General features: G+C 53.1%; 7 protein-coding genes and 1 non-coding gene across 8 annotated transcripts; 6 read left to right on the top strand and 2 right to left on the bottom strand.

The window, feature by feature from the left end:
- Nucleotides 1–499: 499 nt before the first annotated feature.
- On the bottom strand, nt 500–1,969 carry BO66DRAFT_395948 (glycosyltransferase). The gene has a single exon (XM_025648348.1). It carries the CDS (start codon nt 1,954–1,956, stop codon nt 583–585), a length of 1,374 nt encoding a protein of 457 aa, XP_025498681.1. The 5' UTR covers nt 1,957–1,969; the 3' UTR covers nt 500–582.
- Nucleotides 1,970–2,068: 99 nt separating this feature from the next.
- BO66DRAFT_443616 (uncharacterized protein) lies at nt 2,069–2,578 on the top strand (the record flags this gene model as incomplete). The annotated part of the gene is made up of 3 exons (XM_025651521.1): nt 2,069–2,149; nt 2,290–2,379; nt 2,456–2,578. 3 exons carry the CDS (start codon nt 2,069–2,071, stop codon nt 2,576–2,578), a joined length of 294 nt encoding a protein of 97 aa, XP_025498680.1.
- Nucleotides 2,579–2,742: 164 nt separating this feature from the next.
- Nucleotides 2,743–4,399, top strand: BO66DRAFT_230109 (FAD/NAD(P)-binding domain-containing protein). Its single transcript, XM_025642752.1, has 3 exons — nt 2,743–3,156; nt 3,215–4,145; nt 4,200–4,399. The coding sequence occupies exons 1-3, from the start codon at nt 2,836–2,838 to the stop codon at nt 4,295–4,297; spliced, it is 1,350 nt and encodes a 449-aa protein (XP_025498679.1). The 5' UTR covers nt 2,743–2,835; the 3' UTR covers nt 4,298–4,399.
- A 404-nt stretch (nt 4,400–4,803) lies between these two features.
- Nucleotides 4,804–4,876, top strand: BO66DRAFT_t304. The gene has a single exon. It is a non-coding gene; the product is annotated as a tRNA-Lys (tRNA).
- A 788-nt stretch (nt 4,877–5,664) lies between these two features.
- Nucleotides 5,665–6,258, top strand: BO66DRAFT_423938 (flavin-dependent quinone reductase; the record flags this gene model as incomplete). Its single annotated transcript, XM_025650141.1, has 1 exon — nt 5,665–6,258. The coding sequence occupies one exon, from the start codon at nt 5,665–5,667 to the stop codon at nt 6,256–6,258; it is 594 nt and encodes a 197-aa protein (XP_025498678.1).
- A 232-nt stretch (nt 6,259–6,490) lies between these two features.
- On the top strand, nt 6,491–7,925 carry BO66DRAFT_463409 (NADPH-dependent FMN reductase Lot6; the record flags this gene model as incomplete). The annotated part of the gene is made up of 1 exon (XM_025652406.1): nt 6,491–7,925. The coding sequence occupies one exon, from the start codon at nt 6,491–6,493 to the stop codon at nt 7,877–7,879; it is 1,389 nt and encodes a 462-aa protein (XP_025498677.1). The 3' UTR covers nt 7,880–7,925.
- Nucleotides 7,926–8,051: 126 nt separating this feature from the next.
- Nucleotides 8,052–9,117, bottom strand: BO66DRAFT_395944 (YukJ family protein). The gene has a single exon (XM_025648347.1). The coding sequence runs from the start codon at nt 8,873–8,875 to the stop codon at nt 8,201–8,203; it is 675 nt and encodes a 224-aa protein (XP_025498676.1). The 5' UTR covers nt 8,876–9,117; the 3' UTR covers nt 8,052–8,200.
- A 1,147-nt stretch (nt 9,118–10,264) lies between these two features.
- On the top strand, nt 10,265–11,545 carry sec11 (signal peptidase complex catalytic subunit SEC11). Its single transcript, XM_025645000.1, has 3 exons — nt 10,265–10,464; nt 10,624–10,832; nt 10,993–11,545. The coding sequence occupies exons 1-3, from the start codon at nt 10,384–10,386 to the stop codon at nt 11,213–11,215; spliced, it is 513 nt and encodes a 170-aa protein (XP_025498675.1). The 5' UTR covers nt 10,265–10,383; the 3' UTR covers nt 11,216–11,545.
- Nucleotides 11,546–12,900: the final 1,355 nt, after the last annotated feature.

Raw genomic sequence — 12,900 nt, 5'->3', positions numbered from 1 at the left:
CCTGGATGATAGCCTCAATTCATTCTTCTTCCACACCACATCAGTCTGTCAGCCTAAAGCCCGGCCCCGCCTGTGGGCTCATTGGAATCATCGTCTACCATTGACTCCTAGATCAAATTCGTCTCCAAGAATTGAAGGCATTACTCCGATATCATGTTGTTTGTTCTTGCGGAGAGGCTACCTCAGAACCTCGCAAAGCTTGACAACTACCGACTGATCACTCTTTCCATCGAGATTTATCGTTTCTCAATTGTTCTAGATCTGCTATGGCTGGCCTGATGCAGGATATGTTTGTTTAGTCAATTTGACCGTCCTAAACAACTCGACAGTGCTACGTCGTATTGTGAAAACTTTGCAGCCATATGAGCTGGAAGATCCCCATACCTACCTCCTATCACTTCTGAAGCTGAGATGGAAGCAGCTACGGCATACTTGATATTTCAAATGCACAACCTTACACTTCGAGACGATTGTTCGTATTGCTACCAAATCACCATGTCAATTATCTCTATAGCTCTATCCAGTATTCTTTCCAAGGCGAAAAAAAACAAACATAATTTAATCCCGAACTACCCCAACTACTCACTCATCCCTCAACAGCGGACCTCTCTTAATCGGCTCCGGATTCGTGAACTCGAGCGTCGGCGGAAGCGCATCCTGGTTCCAGTACACGATCGCATGGCGCAGCATATGCGCGTACGTTCCGGGAACGATATCGGAGCCCTCGTGCTTTCTCCACAGCGAGCCCAGCGTCTCCTTGAACACCCGCAAGATCAGTCCGTGGGCGAGCTTGAACCCGAAACTCCGCGTGAGACAGCCCTCCACGACCTCGCGCGCCTGCTTCTGCTCCGGCGTCTCCGCCTCGCCTGCCTTCGGCAGCGGGAGCGACATCAACTCGAAGGCCTTGCGCCCGTCCCAGTCGGTGAAGACGTTGATCAGCTGGGACCCCTCCATGAAGTCGATCCCGTAGAGGTGATCGCGGATATATTCCGGCCCGTTCCAGCCGTCCTCCTCGTCCACAAGCCCCATGACCATCGACACCACCTGGCCCTGGATGATGTAATCCGTCAGCAGCTTGCTGGTCTCCTCCTCGTCGATGATTTTGCTGCCCTCCTCCTCGATCTTGAACGAACCCCCCATCAACGGTACCCCTTTCAGCAATGGACTCGCATGCATGCCGTCCGTGGACGTTTTCCCTTCCCACAACTTCAGCAACAGCTTATGACACCGCAGGAAGAGCGGGTTGTCTTTCCTGGCCGCGAGGAAGTAGTTGGTCAAGCCACGTTGGTCGGAAGGGCCCATGAAATAGGAGAGGACCTCGAACCGCGACGCAGGGCTCGCAATCGTCTCGTTCCAGAGCCGGTCCAGATCGCCGATCTGAATAAACCCCACGTCAGCGTAGACCCCGCCATACCGCAGGAGGAGCGGGAAGCGAACGAGGTCCGACGTGTGCTGCGGCGCGTAGGTGCCGCTGATGGTGCCGTCGGCGAAGGCGCGCGGGAAGAGGGTCGGGTCGGTGACGTCGAGGTACTCGCGCACGTTCTCGCAGTCGAGAACGCGAATCGTCCAGCCGAGCTTGGAAAAGCGACGGTGCCATGCCCGCACGTTGCGCTGGGTGTATGGATGCATGTTCGTGTATCCGCTCGTCCAGAAGAACCAGATGTTCTTCTCATCGCTCACGGGCTTTGCATGGATGATGTCGTGGTCGATCTGGGAGTCGTCGCGGAGATCTAGGAGGTGGTGGGGAATGGCGTGCATCCCTACTGGTGGGGTGTATAGATTATCGAATCCCATGGTGGATAGGTGGTTGGTTTGGGAGGAGGTAGTGACGGTGCCAGCGAGCATTGATTGGATAGTTTGAGGACTTCTCAAGCGAGGGAGATGCTCGGCAGATGATGCTTGTTGTCCTTGTCCTTGTGCACTCGAATTCTCTGTGAGACTGTGGTTTGTTGACATGGTAACATTTCCGGCATTGTGGTAAGTATTTATCTCGATATGTTCGGTGGGGATCTGATCTTATCCGGCCGATAAGAGACGCTAAGCACAGGGGCGGTGGCGTGGCTGACACATGACTCATGCTCGACTCATCCTTGCTCATCTGTGCTATGGCGGGGCCAGCTCACCGTGGCCCAAAATTCTGCCCATGGCGGTAAGAGGGTTTGGACCTCGCCGAGCTGGGCGCCCTGTGCTATGGCATACTATTCAAAGCTTCGAGGCTTGTTCTGACAGATTGTTTCTCACAATGCCGGTTTAGCATGGACTTGTGGACTAATGTTCAGCACTTATTAGGGGGCTCCTGTCTCCGTAGATGCGGAAGAATCCGACGGTCATTTGAATGAATGGACTAAGGTGGCAACACCACCTCGGCATACCCAAGCGGTAAGCATAATCAGATAATGTATGTGATATACTCGCTTTTCTATGCTGCCATTTGATACTGACAGACTCATGCCAGACCGTTGCGACCTATGGGACACTTGATCAAGCCCGGCCCGATGTTGAAACCCGGCGAAGCTGCCGAGCTCAGTCCCGGCTCTTCGCGGCCCCACTCGCTGCCGCCGTTTTCAGCAGTCTATGAGCCAGGTGGTCCTCACTTGTTCTTGGATTTCCATGGATATCTTTACCGTGATGAAGAACCGTGCCCATAGACCCCGCGTCATGCTTAATATAGCTCGTCGATGCTGCCCCACAATGGACTCAAGCCCATTCAAATTCATGTCGTCATCAATGGCATCGCGAGATACAAGCACCGCGCGTGGCCTATAAAACCGCCGACGAATATGCTCGGAAATTAAAGGTTCCATTGAACAGAATCAGCCAACAAGTACCACCACAATGAACAGTTTTCAAGACAACTTTTCCTGGTCTTTCAAGGCCAAACACCCCCTGAAGGTGATTGTGGTGGGTGCTGGCATCGCCGGGTTAACGGTAGCCTTGGGTTTGAAGAAGGCTGGACATGAAGTCCTTATCCTGGAACGAGTCCATGAGATCGCAGAGGTGGGTGCAGGCATTCAAGTCGCTCCGAATGCTGCGCGGATACTGGGACGGCTTGGTCTTCTCGACAGAGTCATGGACAAGGCGAATGTGCTGGAGAAGAACTCCCTGCGCCGATACGCGAACAATGAGGAACTGGGAACCGCACCTTTGATGCCTCAGGTATAATCACCTACATCTGATATGACAAGGGTTAGCCGTCCTGCTAACCGCATCGTAGGTCGGTCAAAAATACCACGCGCCACTGGCAGTGATCCATCGTGGGGATCTCCAGCGCATTCTTCTCGACGGGGTTCGGGATGCGAACATCGAGTTGCGCACCAGCTCCCGGGTTGTCCGAGCGGTTGACGACTTCGAAGCTACCGTTCAGCTCGAATCGGGCGAGTGGATCTCTGGAGATGTGGTGATTGCCGCGGACGGGATAAAGTCCGATCTGCGCCATCAGATCGCATCCCACCATGGAGTTAAAGACATCTGCCAACCTACCGGCGATGCGGCTTACCGCATTATGATCCCGAAAGACAAGCTGCAGGGCGACAAGCGCGCTCTGGAGCTTCTGAACCACAACGTTGGAATGCGCTGGATGGGACCTGGAGGACACATTATGGCGTACCCTATCAAGAACAACACCGTGTATAACATGGTACTGCTTCACCCGCAGAAGCCGGGGGCCTCCAACGAAGAGAGTTGGACCAGTAAAGGCGACAAGCAGGAGATGATCTCCTTCTACAGCAAGTGGAATGATTTGGTCCGAAGTCTCTTGAGTTATGTTCCGGACGGCGAGGTCATGGAGTGGACTCTGAACTCGCACTTCCCCCTCCCCTCGTGGGTGGAAAACAAATGCGTTTTGATGGGCGATGCGTGTCACCCGATGTTGCCCTATGTGGCCCAGGGTGCTGCGCAGGCAATCGAGGATGCTGGTGTGCTTACGTGCGCTCTGTCCATGACCGATTCGGTTCCCAAGGCATTGGCGGTCTATGAGCTGGTACGCAAGGACCGTGCCGAGCGCATCCAGAAGAGCGCCGCAGTGACGAGGAAGGCGCTGCACCTACCTGATGGGGAGGAGCAGGTCAAGCGAGACGAGGCCATCCGGGGCTCGGGCAAGAACCCCGATCTTTGGGCTGATCCCAGCTGGCAGGACTTTATGTGGGGTATGTATCATTTTCATTCCGGGCTAGAGCTCGATTGTTCTGACCTCTCTACAGGCACGGATGTTATGAAGGACACGGTCGAGAACTGGGATGATTTGGTGGCGAAGAGTCATGGTTATCACGTACATGCGGTGCATGCATTGGGCTATTGATGAAGCACTCTGTGGCTGATGCTTGAGCAAATGGGTACTTATTTCAATACAAAGAGTGGACCCAGGCATGGAGTATGATCAGACATTCATATATGTACATATTCTTAGCTCGACTTTCTTACTGGTATGACATACAATGTAGATGATCTATTGCCTCGATACCACACGTTGTCACTGTCATTCTAGGTGATCTATGGAGTAGCATGCTTACCTGTCCTGATATATCGCGCAATGTACCCGAGTATTATATATCGCGGCAAGACAGCGCAATTGCGCAGCAAAACCCATGGGAATCAACCCTTTACACTGTCATACCCACGTATCCGCAAGCCCAGGCCACTCTACAAGAACAGAGTACCCTTTGTATCCAGAGAATGTATCTACGAAGAGGACATCGAGGCAAGCACACTCCACGTGATCAAGGTAGTGAACAAGCGCACCGCTAGACCCGGATAGCTTTAGCGCACGCTCTTAGCGTCATACTTTTCAATCGAGCACTCAAGGAAGCCGGGCTAGCTCAATCGGCAGAGCGTGAGACTCTTAATCTCAAGGTTGCGGGTTCAACCCCCGCGTTCGGCTCAATCGGTTCTTTTTGTTGCCCATTGACGGCCCTTTGCTCGCCGTGTGAGGTCGACCGCCGGCTTGGTCCTTGATAATGGTCGTACCCCATACAGACTTGGAATCGTGGTGCAGTTCAAACCCGTTGTTCGGCAAAGGTGTTCGTCACAGGGTCGTTGGGGTATATCCGACTGAAAAGGACGAGGGCGTGTAACCATACATTTCATGCCACTGGAAGTTCTGGAAACCGGAAAACCGATGGTACTATCGTCTTCCGTGTGACTAGGACCAGGACAGTAGCTCAGAGAGTACAGCTCCTCTGGTGATGTCTGTATCACCTATAACGAGCCGAGTCAGTCACTGTATATCATGCGATCATGTCAGGTTTCCCAAGGATATGTACCGCCAGATTAATCTGTCCATAAGCCGGGAAAAGGAGGGCTCTTCAGTTTGAGGATTAAATGGTGAAAGCCATGGCGAGACTGGGAGCTGGTGGAAGCGGGAGAGTTGGGAGAGGAATGGACACCCCTGCGAGCTGTGGTGAGCACGGACCCAGTCTAAACTGATCAGCCGTCGGCCTTTCGGCCAGACCACCTCCGCGGCCCCGCGGTCTCTACTTCCCAATACGGAAGTAACCTTCTGAATTCTCTAGAAGGCGATAATGGTATATAAATCATGAAATCTTAAGCCTGGATGAAGTGTAGCATACATACGATCAAAGTCACACCGAGGACTTCTGTGTACCCTCCACGAAGCATCGCCTTCAATTCCACCCCTCCCGACAAATCCTAAAAAAACCAGAAGCAACCATGCCAACAACCGGCCTTATCGTATGCAGCACACGTTCACCCCGTGCCGGGCTTCAAATCAGCACCTTCATCCACGAGACCATCAAGGAAGCACATCCGCAAGCAAGCATCACAGTCATTGACCTCGCAGAATGGGACCTACCACTATATAATGAGCCGGGGATCCCGTCGCGTATCACGTCAGCTGAGGGTTACGTTCACGAGCACACCAAGGCCTGGTCGCGGGAGATTTCGCGCTACGATTCATTCATCTTCGTCACCCCCCAGTACAACTGGGGATACCCTGCGAGTCTCAAGAATGCGATCGACTATCTCTTCAATGAATGGAAGGGAAAGCCGGCGATGGTTGTCAGTTATGGCGGTCATGGGGGCGGCAAAGCCGCGGCGCAGTTGCAGCAGGTGCTGCAGGGATTGAGAATGGTGCCCCTGGAGAGCACGGTTGGATTAACCTTTCCCGAGAAGGAGATCATGGCACGCGCCGCGATGGGGGAGGATCTGGGGTTGGGAGGAGAGGGAGGTTTCTGGGCAGGAGAGAAGGAAGCAATCCAGGGCTTATTCGGGGAATTGGTGGGAGTAGTGGAGAAGTCGAGATGATTGTGTCATAAGTTGTCTGATAGGCGGTGTATGTCCATGATTGTGGCGTTCAGGTTGTTCTTTATTGCCTTCTTCCTCTTACTTCCCTATTTTCACACATCTAACTGCCTCTTATAAAGGTGTTACCCGGCGTTCCCGAGCAACAGACCTTTGCAATATGCGCTATGCGCAGGCGGAGCTCTTCAAGCCGCAAGAACCATACTTATTCAATTGTCATTGATAAATCGGCCCAATGATCTGTTCAATCTCGCTATGCTATAGTCTCATACTTTTCTTATTGCCGCTGGCGACAGGTCTTCCATCTCGCATCAATACTACCAAGGCACACACGAAACCATACGATGTCTGCATCCTGGGGGGCGGAGCAACCGGCACATACGCCGCCATTCGCCTTCAGGATCGCGGAAAGCGGGTGGTGGTGATCGAGCAGAACAACCAGCTCGGTGGCCACACGGAAACCTACTACCTCCCTAACGGTAGCCACGTCGACTACGGCGTCCAGGGTGTCTTCGATGACAAACTCAGCAGGAAGTTCTTCTCCCGCCTGGGGGTCAAATGGCACCGTGTCCTTCCCAGCTTCAAAGGAGAGGACTTTGTGGACTTCACTACCGGTCGAATGGCGGAGTCGCCCGTCGGCCTCGTCCAGTCCCTGCTTGCGCTCGTCCGATATCGATTGGCACTGCGGCAATTTCCCTTCCTTGATAAGGGTCTCTACGATTTCCCGGATCCAGTCCCCGAAGCCATCTTCCGCCCGTTGCGAGACTTCATCGAAGAGAACTCCCTCGAGGACGTGATACCGATGTTGTTCTTCTGGGCTCACGGGGTCGGGAACATGCTCGACATGCCAGCCCTCTACACCTTCCAGAACTTCGGTGTACCGCATATATCCGCCGTCCTCGGCGGGTACATCACACCGGAGAAGGGGATGTACGAGTTGTACCGGGCAGCGGCCGCAGTGCTTCCCAACGTGCATTACCAGACCAAGGTCGTCGAGGCCAAACGCTCCGACTCCGGCGTCACACTCACCGTCCAGCATCTCAACGGCACCCACGACACCATCGAAGCCGAGCAGCTCCTCGTGACCCACCCTCCGACCATGGAAAAACTCCAGGGCTTCGATCTCACTCAAGAAGAGAGTGACCTCTTCAGCAAGTGGTCCTGGCGCAACTACTATGTGGCGGTGACCAGCAACAGCGGCATTCCGGATGGCCGATACGTGACCAACACCAACCCCCGCACGGGGCCGGGATTCCTCCCCGAGATGCCCTTTGAGTCCCTGATCCAGTACATGGGGGTGCCGGGTCACCCAAACACCAAGATCGTGGGGCCGATGAATTTCACCGCGGAGGACGCCAAGCAGCTCATCGCGTCGGATTTTGCCCGCATGAAGACCGCGGGCACGTATTCGATCCATGAGCCCGAGGTCGTGGCATTCGCGGATCATTCCCCAACGAGCATGATGGTTTCTCCGGAGGACATCCAGTCGGGGTTCTATCGCCGGCTATATGCGCTGCAGGGACAAAGGAGCACCTTCTACACGGGGCTGACCTTCTGTTCGGACTATTCCTCGCTACTCTGGGCGTTTACGGACACGATGCTTGAGAGGATGCAACAGGGATGAACGGTATCACTGTGGCTTTGGTGCCGTTGACTGCACTTTACTTTTTGTTTACTAGAACGTTAATACTGATTTACAGGCTTCTGCAGGGGCCGTTAACGAACAGCCTCCACAGTCGATATACTGAGACCTCTTCTCTTTACTTTTGGATCAATTATTAATGCTTTATGCGATCACTGATAGTCTTCTACTGTATCTCTTGCTTACAGTCGGAGTTCAGTGGAACTGATGATATATGGAAGCGCATGATCAACCTATCAAATCAATCGGCGATGTGACACACGTCTCACCCCATTGCCCCTCATCCCGAAACCAGCCCCGCGCCTACTGACCCAGAATCGTAGCCAACGACTGGCTATCACTCTCGGGCTCACCCTTGTCATCCGTGGGGATTTTCTGAGACGCGAAGGCCAAGAAGATCGCCTCCCAATGCCCATCAGCGAACTTGAACAGCAACGCCCCGTCTTCATAGATCCCATTCGTGTAGCCTTCGCTGCCCTGATTCATGTGGATATCATGGATCCCCGAGCCATAAGAGGAGCCGAAGATGTAGATGGTCGCCTTCTGGTTGATCGCGTCCGTCAGGATGGGGTCCACCTGATCGAGGATGTCTTGGTCACCGTCCGCCCCGAGGACCGTGCCAGCATCGATGTCCACCAGGCCCTTGGTGCGGACAAAGTCCAGCCCCTGGATGCTCGCTGTGGTCTCGCGGCGCCGGCGAGACTGGCTGTGTACGGAGCTGCTGAGGAGGTGGAAGCCCTGGTCCAGGCTGTCGAGCTGCTCGGTGATGGCGTGGGTGAAGTTGCGGTCGAACCAGTAGACGAGGCGACTATCCTTATCGGTGGACTTGACGTTGATGGCGGCCTCGAGCTGCTTGCGGGAAGAAGTGTCGTCTTTGAAGTCGAGGTAGATGTGCGGGGACTTGGGATCCTCGGCGTCGGTCTGAGCCTCGTAGCGGGTGGGCTGGCCGATCCAGACGCCGTAGTGGGAGATAGTCATGATGGCAAGCTCGATGGTGGAATGCTCGCTGATAGTGGGTATAGGAAGCGCTGATCAAATTGAGGGGGTTTTGGGAAGAGGAGCAAGGCTAAGGCCGACAGAGGCAGGGTAGTTAGCCTACTTAACTTGTTGATTCAGCTCAGCCGGAAGCCTGCCTGGGAGCATCGTCCTACCTCTCGCCTCAGCTATCGCTCCCACCTCCGTCATCGGCACGGCTCGCACTGCAAGATCGGCAAACGCTGGTCTGGACTCGTCAGGCCGATAGGAAGTGACAGCTGCTGATAAGCCAACCCAGAGAGCTGCGCCCCGCACGTGCCATGCTTAGCGTGCTTGACACCTCTTCAGCTCGCCTTGTTTAACGGATCCTACTGCGTCATTGGGCAGGTTTCGGTCACGCCGATCTAGTCTCTAGCTTGTTTAGCTCTAATTGATATGGCAGCGCATGGGTGGGCGTGACATTCGTTTTCTCCTCAGGACTTCACACAATCGTGCCTACTGAAGGACTGGCTGACTGAACAATGCGATCAATTGTCACCCCACGATCCCACCATTGTAACATAGGACCATATGAACTACTGAAGAGGATTGGATATAATGATCGATTCAATTGCTAATCGATGAGCAAACAGAAGAAAGAGAAAACAGAGTGCTTCCAGGTTACCTAATAGTGCCATCGGGCCAGGGAAGAAGCCAATAAGTTAGCCGAGACAATGGCAGAACATCTAATTCCTGGACTAGAGTACCAAGTGGCATATCTCCTCATCTACATATGGCATGACAATGAATTTCGTAATTCCCCACCCTTAGGATATCCCGCCTGCTCTCTCTCACGGAGGAGCTGGTGATACTAGCTGTATGCGTAGGCATTGAGTAGGAAGAAACCCTAGTCCAGGCTGGAGAGCCACTTAATTATGGCATGGGCGAGTTACTTTCATATGCTATCAACTCCAATGCTTATTACATATAAGAGAGCTCGGGTGAAGGTACTCTATATTGACCACATGAGTAACTTACCATCTTATCTCTCAGCCGGTAATTAGGGAAATCCTGTCTATAGAGAGGGAGATTGCTGCTCCTTATGACCCTGCTAAGGGTGTCGGGGTGTAGGCTTTCACAACCCGGCACATGGGATGATAAGTATCTTGCCATTGACCTAAATACACAACATATGTAGATATAATCGTAGCGAGGCTTCAAGTCATTCCAATGATGCACTGAAAAGTCTCGGTGTTCAACAACATAATCTTCATGCACTCTGCACCTCTTCAAACGAGCTGAAACCCAAAACGGTTAGCACTGCCAGCATCCCAGGAAGAATCCAATCACATGACCATTCCCCGGAGAAGCCGCCGCTGCTGACACATGCGAATCAACATCATCGCACCCGTCCCGCCCTATCAACAAGAGAAGGCCACCTGTTAGCCAAATCAACATCGAATACATCGGGGAGAGAAAAAAAAAAAAGTCCACCCACCCCTCATTCCCCCGGCCTCTTACACACGCCCATCATGCTCTCCGGCATTCAAAATGTCCGGCAAACCGCCGCCCAGATCCTGAATTTCGGTCTGGTGCTCAGCACCGCCTTTATGGTACGTTCCCGCCAAAGGCAGAGTGCGTGCGCGGGTTTTCGCAGGGGTCGTAGCTAGCTAGCTGCGCGCGCGAGAACCGCCACAGCTCTTCTGCCCTACACGATTGGCAATGGAGCTTTGTGCGAAACGGTGGCTGACCATGGCGACTCAATAAACCAGATGTGGAAAGGTCTCTCCGTCCTCACCAACTCGCCCAGCCCCATCGTCGTCGTCCTCAGTGGCTCGATGGAACCGGCCTTCCAGCGCGGCGACCTCCTCTTCCTCCGGAACAACCAGCCCATGCTGAACGTGGGGGAGATCGTGGTGTATCAGGTCAAAGATAAGGAGATTCCGATCGTACATCGGGTGGTGCGACAGTTTGGTGATGAGTGGGTTTTTCTTCCTTCCTTTGTTTTCTTTTTTAGTGCTACCGCTGCTTTGAATTCTGGAGTGGGGGGAGTATACGCATTTGCAGCAGGGTTGAGGTTGAGATGAGTTGAACAAAAGCAAGGGCATCAGGCTAATTCTGGGGTATGAATATGCAAACAGGTCCAACTCGAAACTCCTCACAAAAGGTGACAACAACATCGCCGATGATACGGAACTCTACGCGCGCGGACAGGATTACCTCGATCGGGAGGATGTCGTGGGCAGTGTGTTTGGGTACATTCCGTTTGTCGGGTACGTGACCATTCTTCTGTCGGAGCATCCGTGGTTGAAGACGGTTATGCTGGGTGTGATGGGGGTCCTGGTATTGTTGCAGAGGGAGTAAGGTCGAGAGTATATACTTGGAAACTGTATGGGGTATGGGCTTCTTTTCTTTCCGAGCCTCTCAGGTTTAATGCATGCTCTTTGAGAAAGGTTTCTGGATTGTGCTGGTTTGGAGTTTCGGGTTGGGGTCTGGAAGGATGATATGTAGGAACGACACAGCATTCGGACGCGACGCGTGCCTCGGATCTGAGCTCAACGATAACCGAGTGCAGGTGAACTTCGAAGGGCGATATTGCGATTGCAGCTGCAAGTAAACAATAGAAGCTTGAAACCTTGCCCACACTGCAGTATATCGAGGGTTCGTGGTCAAGCCATGCTACCTTGACAACACATCAGACCAAGTTTACATTGCATTCGACTGTAAAGAAACAGGCCCCGACCACAACGACCGATAAAGCATCAACTGACCCCCTCCTGACCACATAAGCCCACTCCGCAGGCTAGCAAGCTCAGCCTGTCGGATAACAGCGGAACTAAAGCCTGCATTTCCGGTTCATAAATCAAGGATGGCCATTCGTTGTAATCATTTCAACCGCCCCATTGGCCCCAGCTTTGAGAATACAAAGTCAAAATTGCCGTTACTGTGACAGGATAGGCACAAGTGCGACTTCAACTTCGCGTGGCGAGGGGGGACATGGGTTAACCTCTAAATAACGAACCTTTCTCAGGTCTTTTCGGCCATCGACACACAAAGTGACCTCGTTCATCCTAGCGAGGTGTCATAGTACACTCAGGCATTGATTTTGATGAAATCAAACGACTACGTAGATCGTTCATCGCTTGATTGATTCTGCTGGATCTGTCGTCGTAGGTCAACTCAAGAGCGGGGCCGATAAGACTCCCCAGTAAGATCGCGAGCAGTTCCAGACAAACCCGCGTGACGTGACGCGCTGTCGCTCCAAGCGACTCGACGCTTGCTGAAAGGACAGGCCCATTCCAATGAGGAACGAATGGACAATTGGCTTGATCCAGGCAGCACTTGGTCAATGGACACACGTAGCAAGTCTCCGATGCCACGTCCTGAACCTGAGTGGGTTGAATTCCGGTGGCTAGATTAACTTCGTCAGAACCTGCATCGTGCGCAAGTCAAAGTCTAGAACCTTTACGTAGAAGGTGGTGGAGCGGACCTACATAACACAAACTTGCCTGCTGTGCTAGTACCTCGTTAGGGCACACCAAGCCCGTCAAAGTCTCATTCGCAGGGCCTGAGTTGAAAGTGGAGGTACTGCACTTATGTCCCACTTGACAGAAGAAATCCAGCCATTCCCAGTGAATTGTATGCAAGTGTAGTGTGTATGCCCTAAAGCTCTTGCCCTACAGCATAGAGTCAGTAGCCCCAAAGGCTGCCGGGCCCTTCGGTATCCTTTCCTCATTCTCTTTTTCTCTTTCAGGAAAAATCAAACATTGGTCCATGGACAAGGCTCGGCAAGTAGAATATGGGAAAAAAGGCGTGGACCAGATGGAAGTAACCGACTGGAAACCCGCGGGCTGGGACTAGGTGCAATCTCTGGCTCATCGCCAGGTACGCGCACACCGACCGTTCCATGCGTCGCGGTGCCCTAAAAGCCCCGTTGCCTTGAGGTGCAGGGGCTTGGTGGGAGTGCGAATTTTGTGTTTCGAAGAAGGGCCAGTTCCGATGGATCGGGCTTTGCATCTTGGCTGGAACAGGTAATTTAATCATCTCTT

Source organism: Aspergillus aculeatinus (assembly GCF_003184765.1).
Source record: "Aspergillus aculeatinus CBS 121060 unplaced genomic scaffold BO66scaffold_72, whole genome shotgun sequence".
NCBI classification, from domain to species: domain Eukaryota; kingdom Fungi; phylum Ascomycota; class Eurotiomycetes; order Eurotiales; family Aspergillaceae; genus Aspergillus; species Aspergillus aculeatinus.
The sequence above is the reverse complement of the archived record's forward strand: the minus strand, read 5'-3'. Positions and strand labels throughout refer to the sequence as shown.

Excerpts from the sequence above, each read along its gene's own strand:
- BO66DRAFT_395948 (XM_025648348.1), bottom strand. The coding sequence starts at position 1,956 with ATGTCAACAAACCACAGTCTCACAGAGAATTCGAGTGCACAAGGACAA.
- BO66DRAFT_230109 (XM_025642752.1), top strand. The coding sequence starts at position 2,836 with ATGAACAGTTTTCAAGACAACTTTTCCTGGTCTTTCAAGGCCAAACAC. Across the intron at positions 3,157-3,214 it reads CCGCACCTTTGATGCCTCAG|GTCGGTCAAAAATACCACGC; the intron begins GTATAATCACCT and ends ACCGCATCGTAG. Across the intron at positions 4,146-4,199 it reads CTGGCAGGACTTTATGTGGG|GCACGGATGTTATGAAGGAC; the intron begins GTATGTATCATT and ends ACCTCTCTACAG.
- BO66DRAFT_395944 (XM_025648347.1), bottom strand. The coding sequence starts at position 8,875 with ATGACTATCTCCCACTACGGCGTCTGGATCGGCCAGCCCACCCGCTAC.
- sec11 (XM_025645000.1), top strand. The coding sequence starts at position 10,384 with ATGCTCTCCGGCATTCAAAATGTCCGGCAAACCGCCGCCCAGATCCTG. Across the intron at positions 10,465-10,623 it reads TGCTCAGCACCGCCTTTATG|ATGTGGAAAGGTCTCTCCGT; the intron begins GTACGTTCCCGC and ends TCAATAAACCAG. Across the intron at positions 10,833-10,992 it reads GTGCGACAGTTTGGTGATGA|GTCCAACTCGAAACTCCTCA; the intron begins GTGGGTTTTTCT and ends ATATGCAAACAG.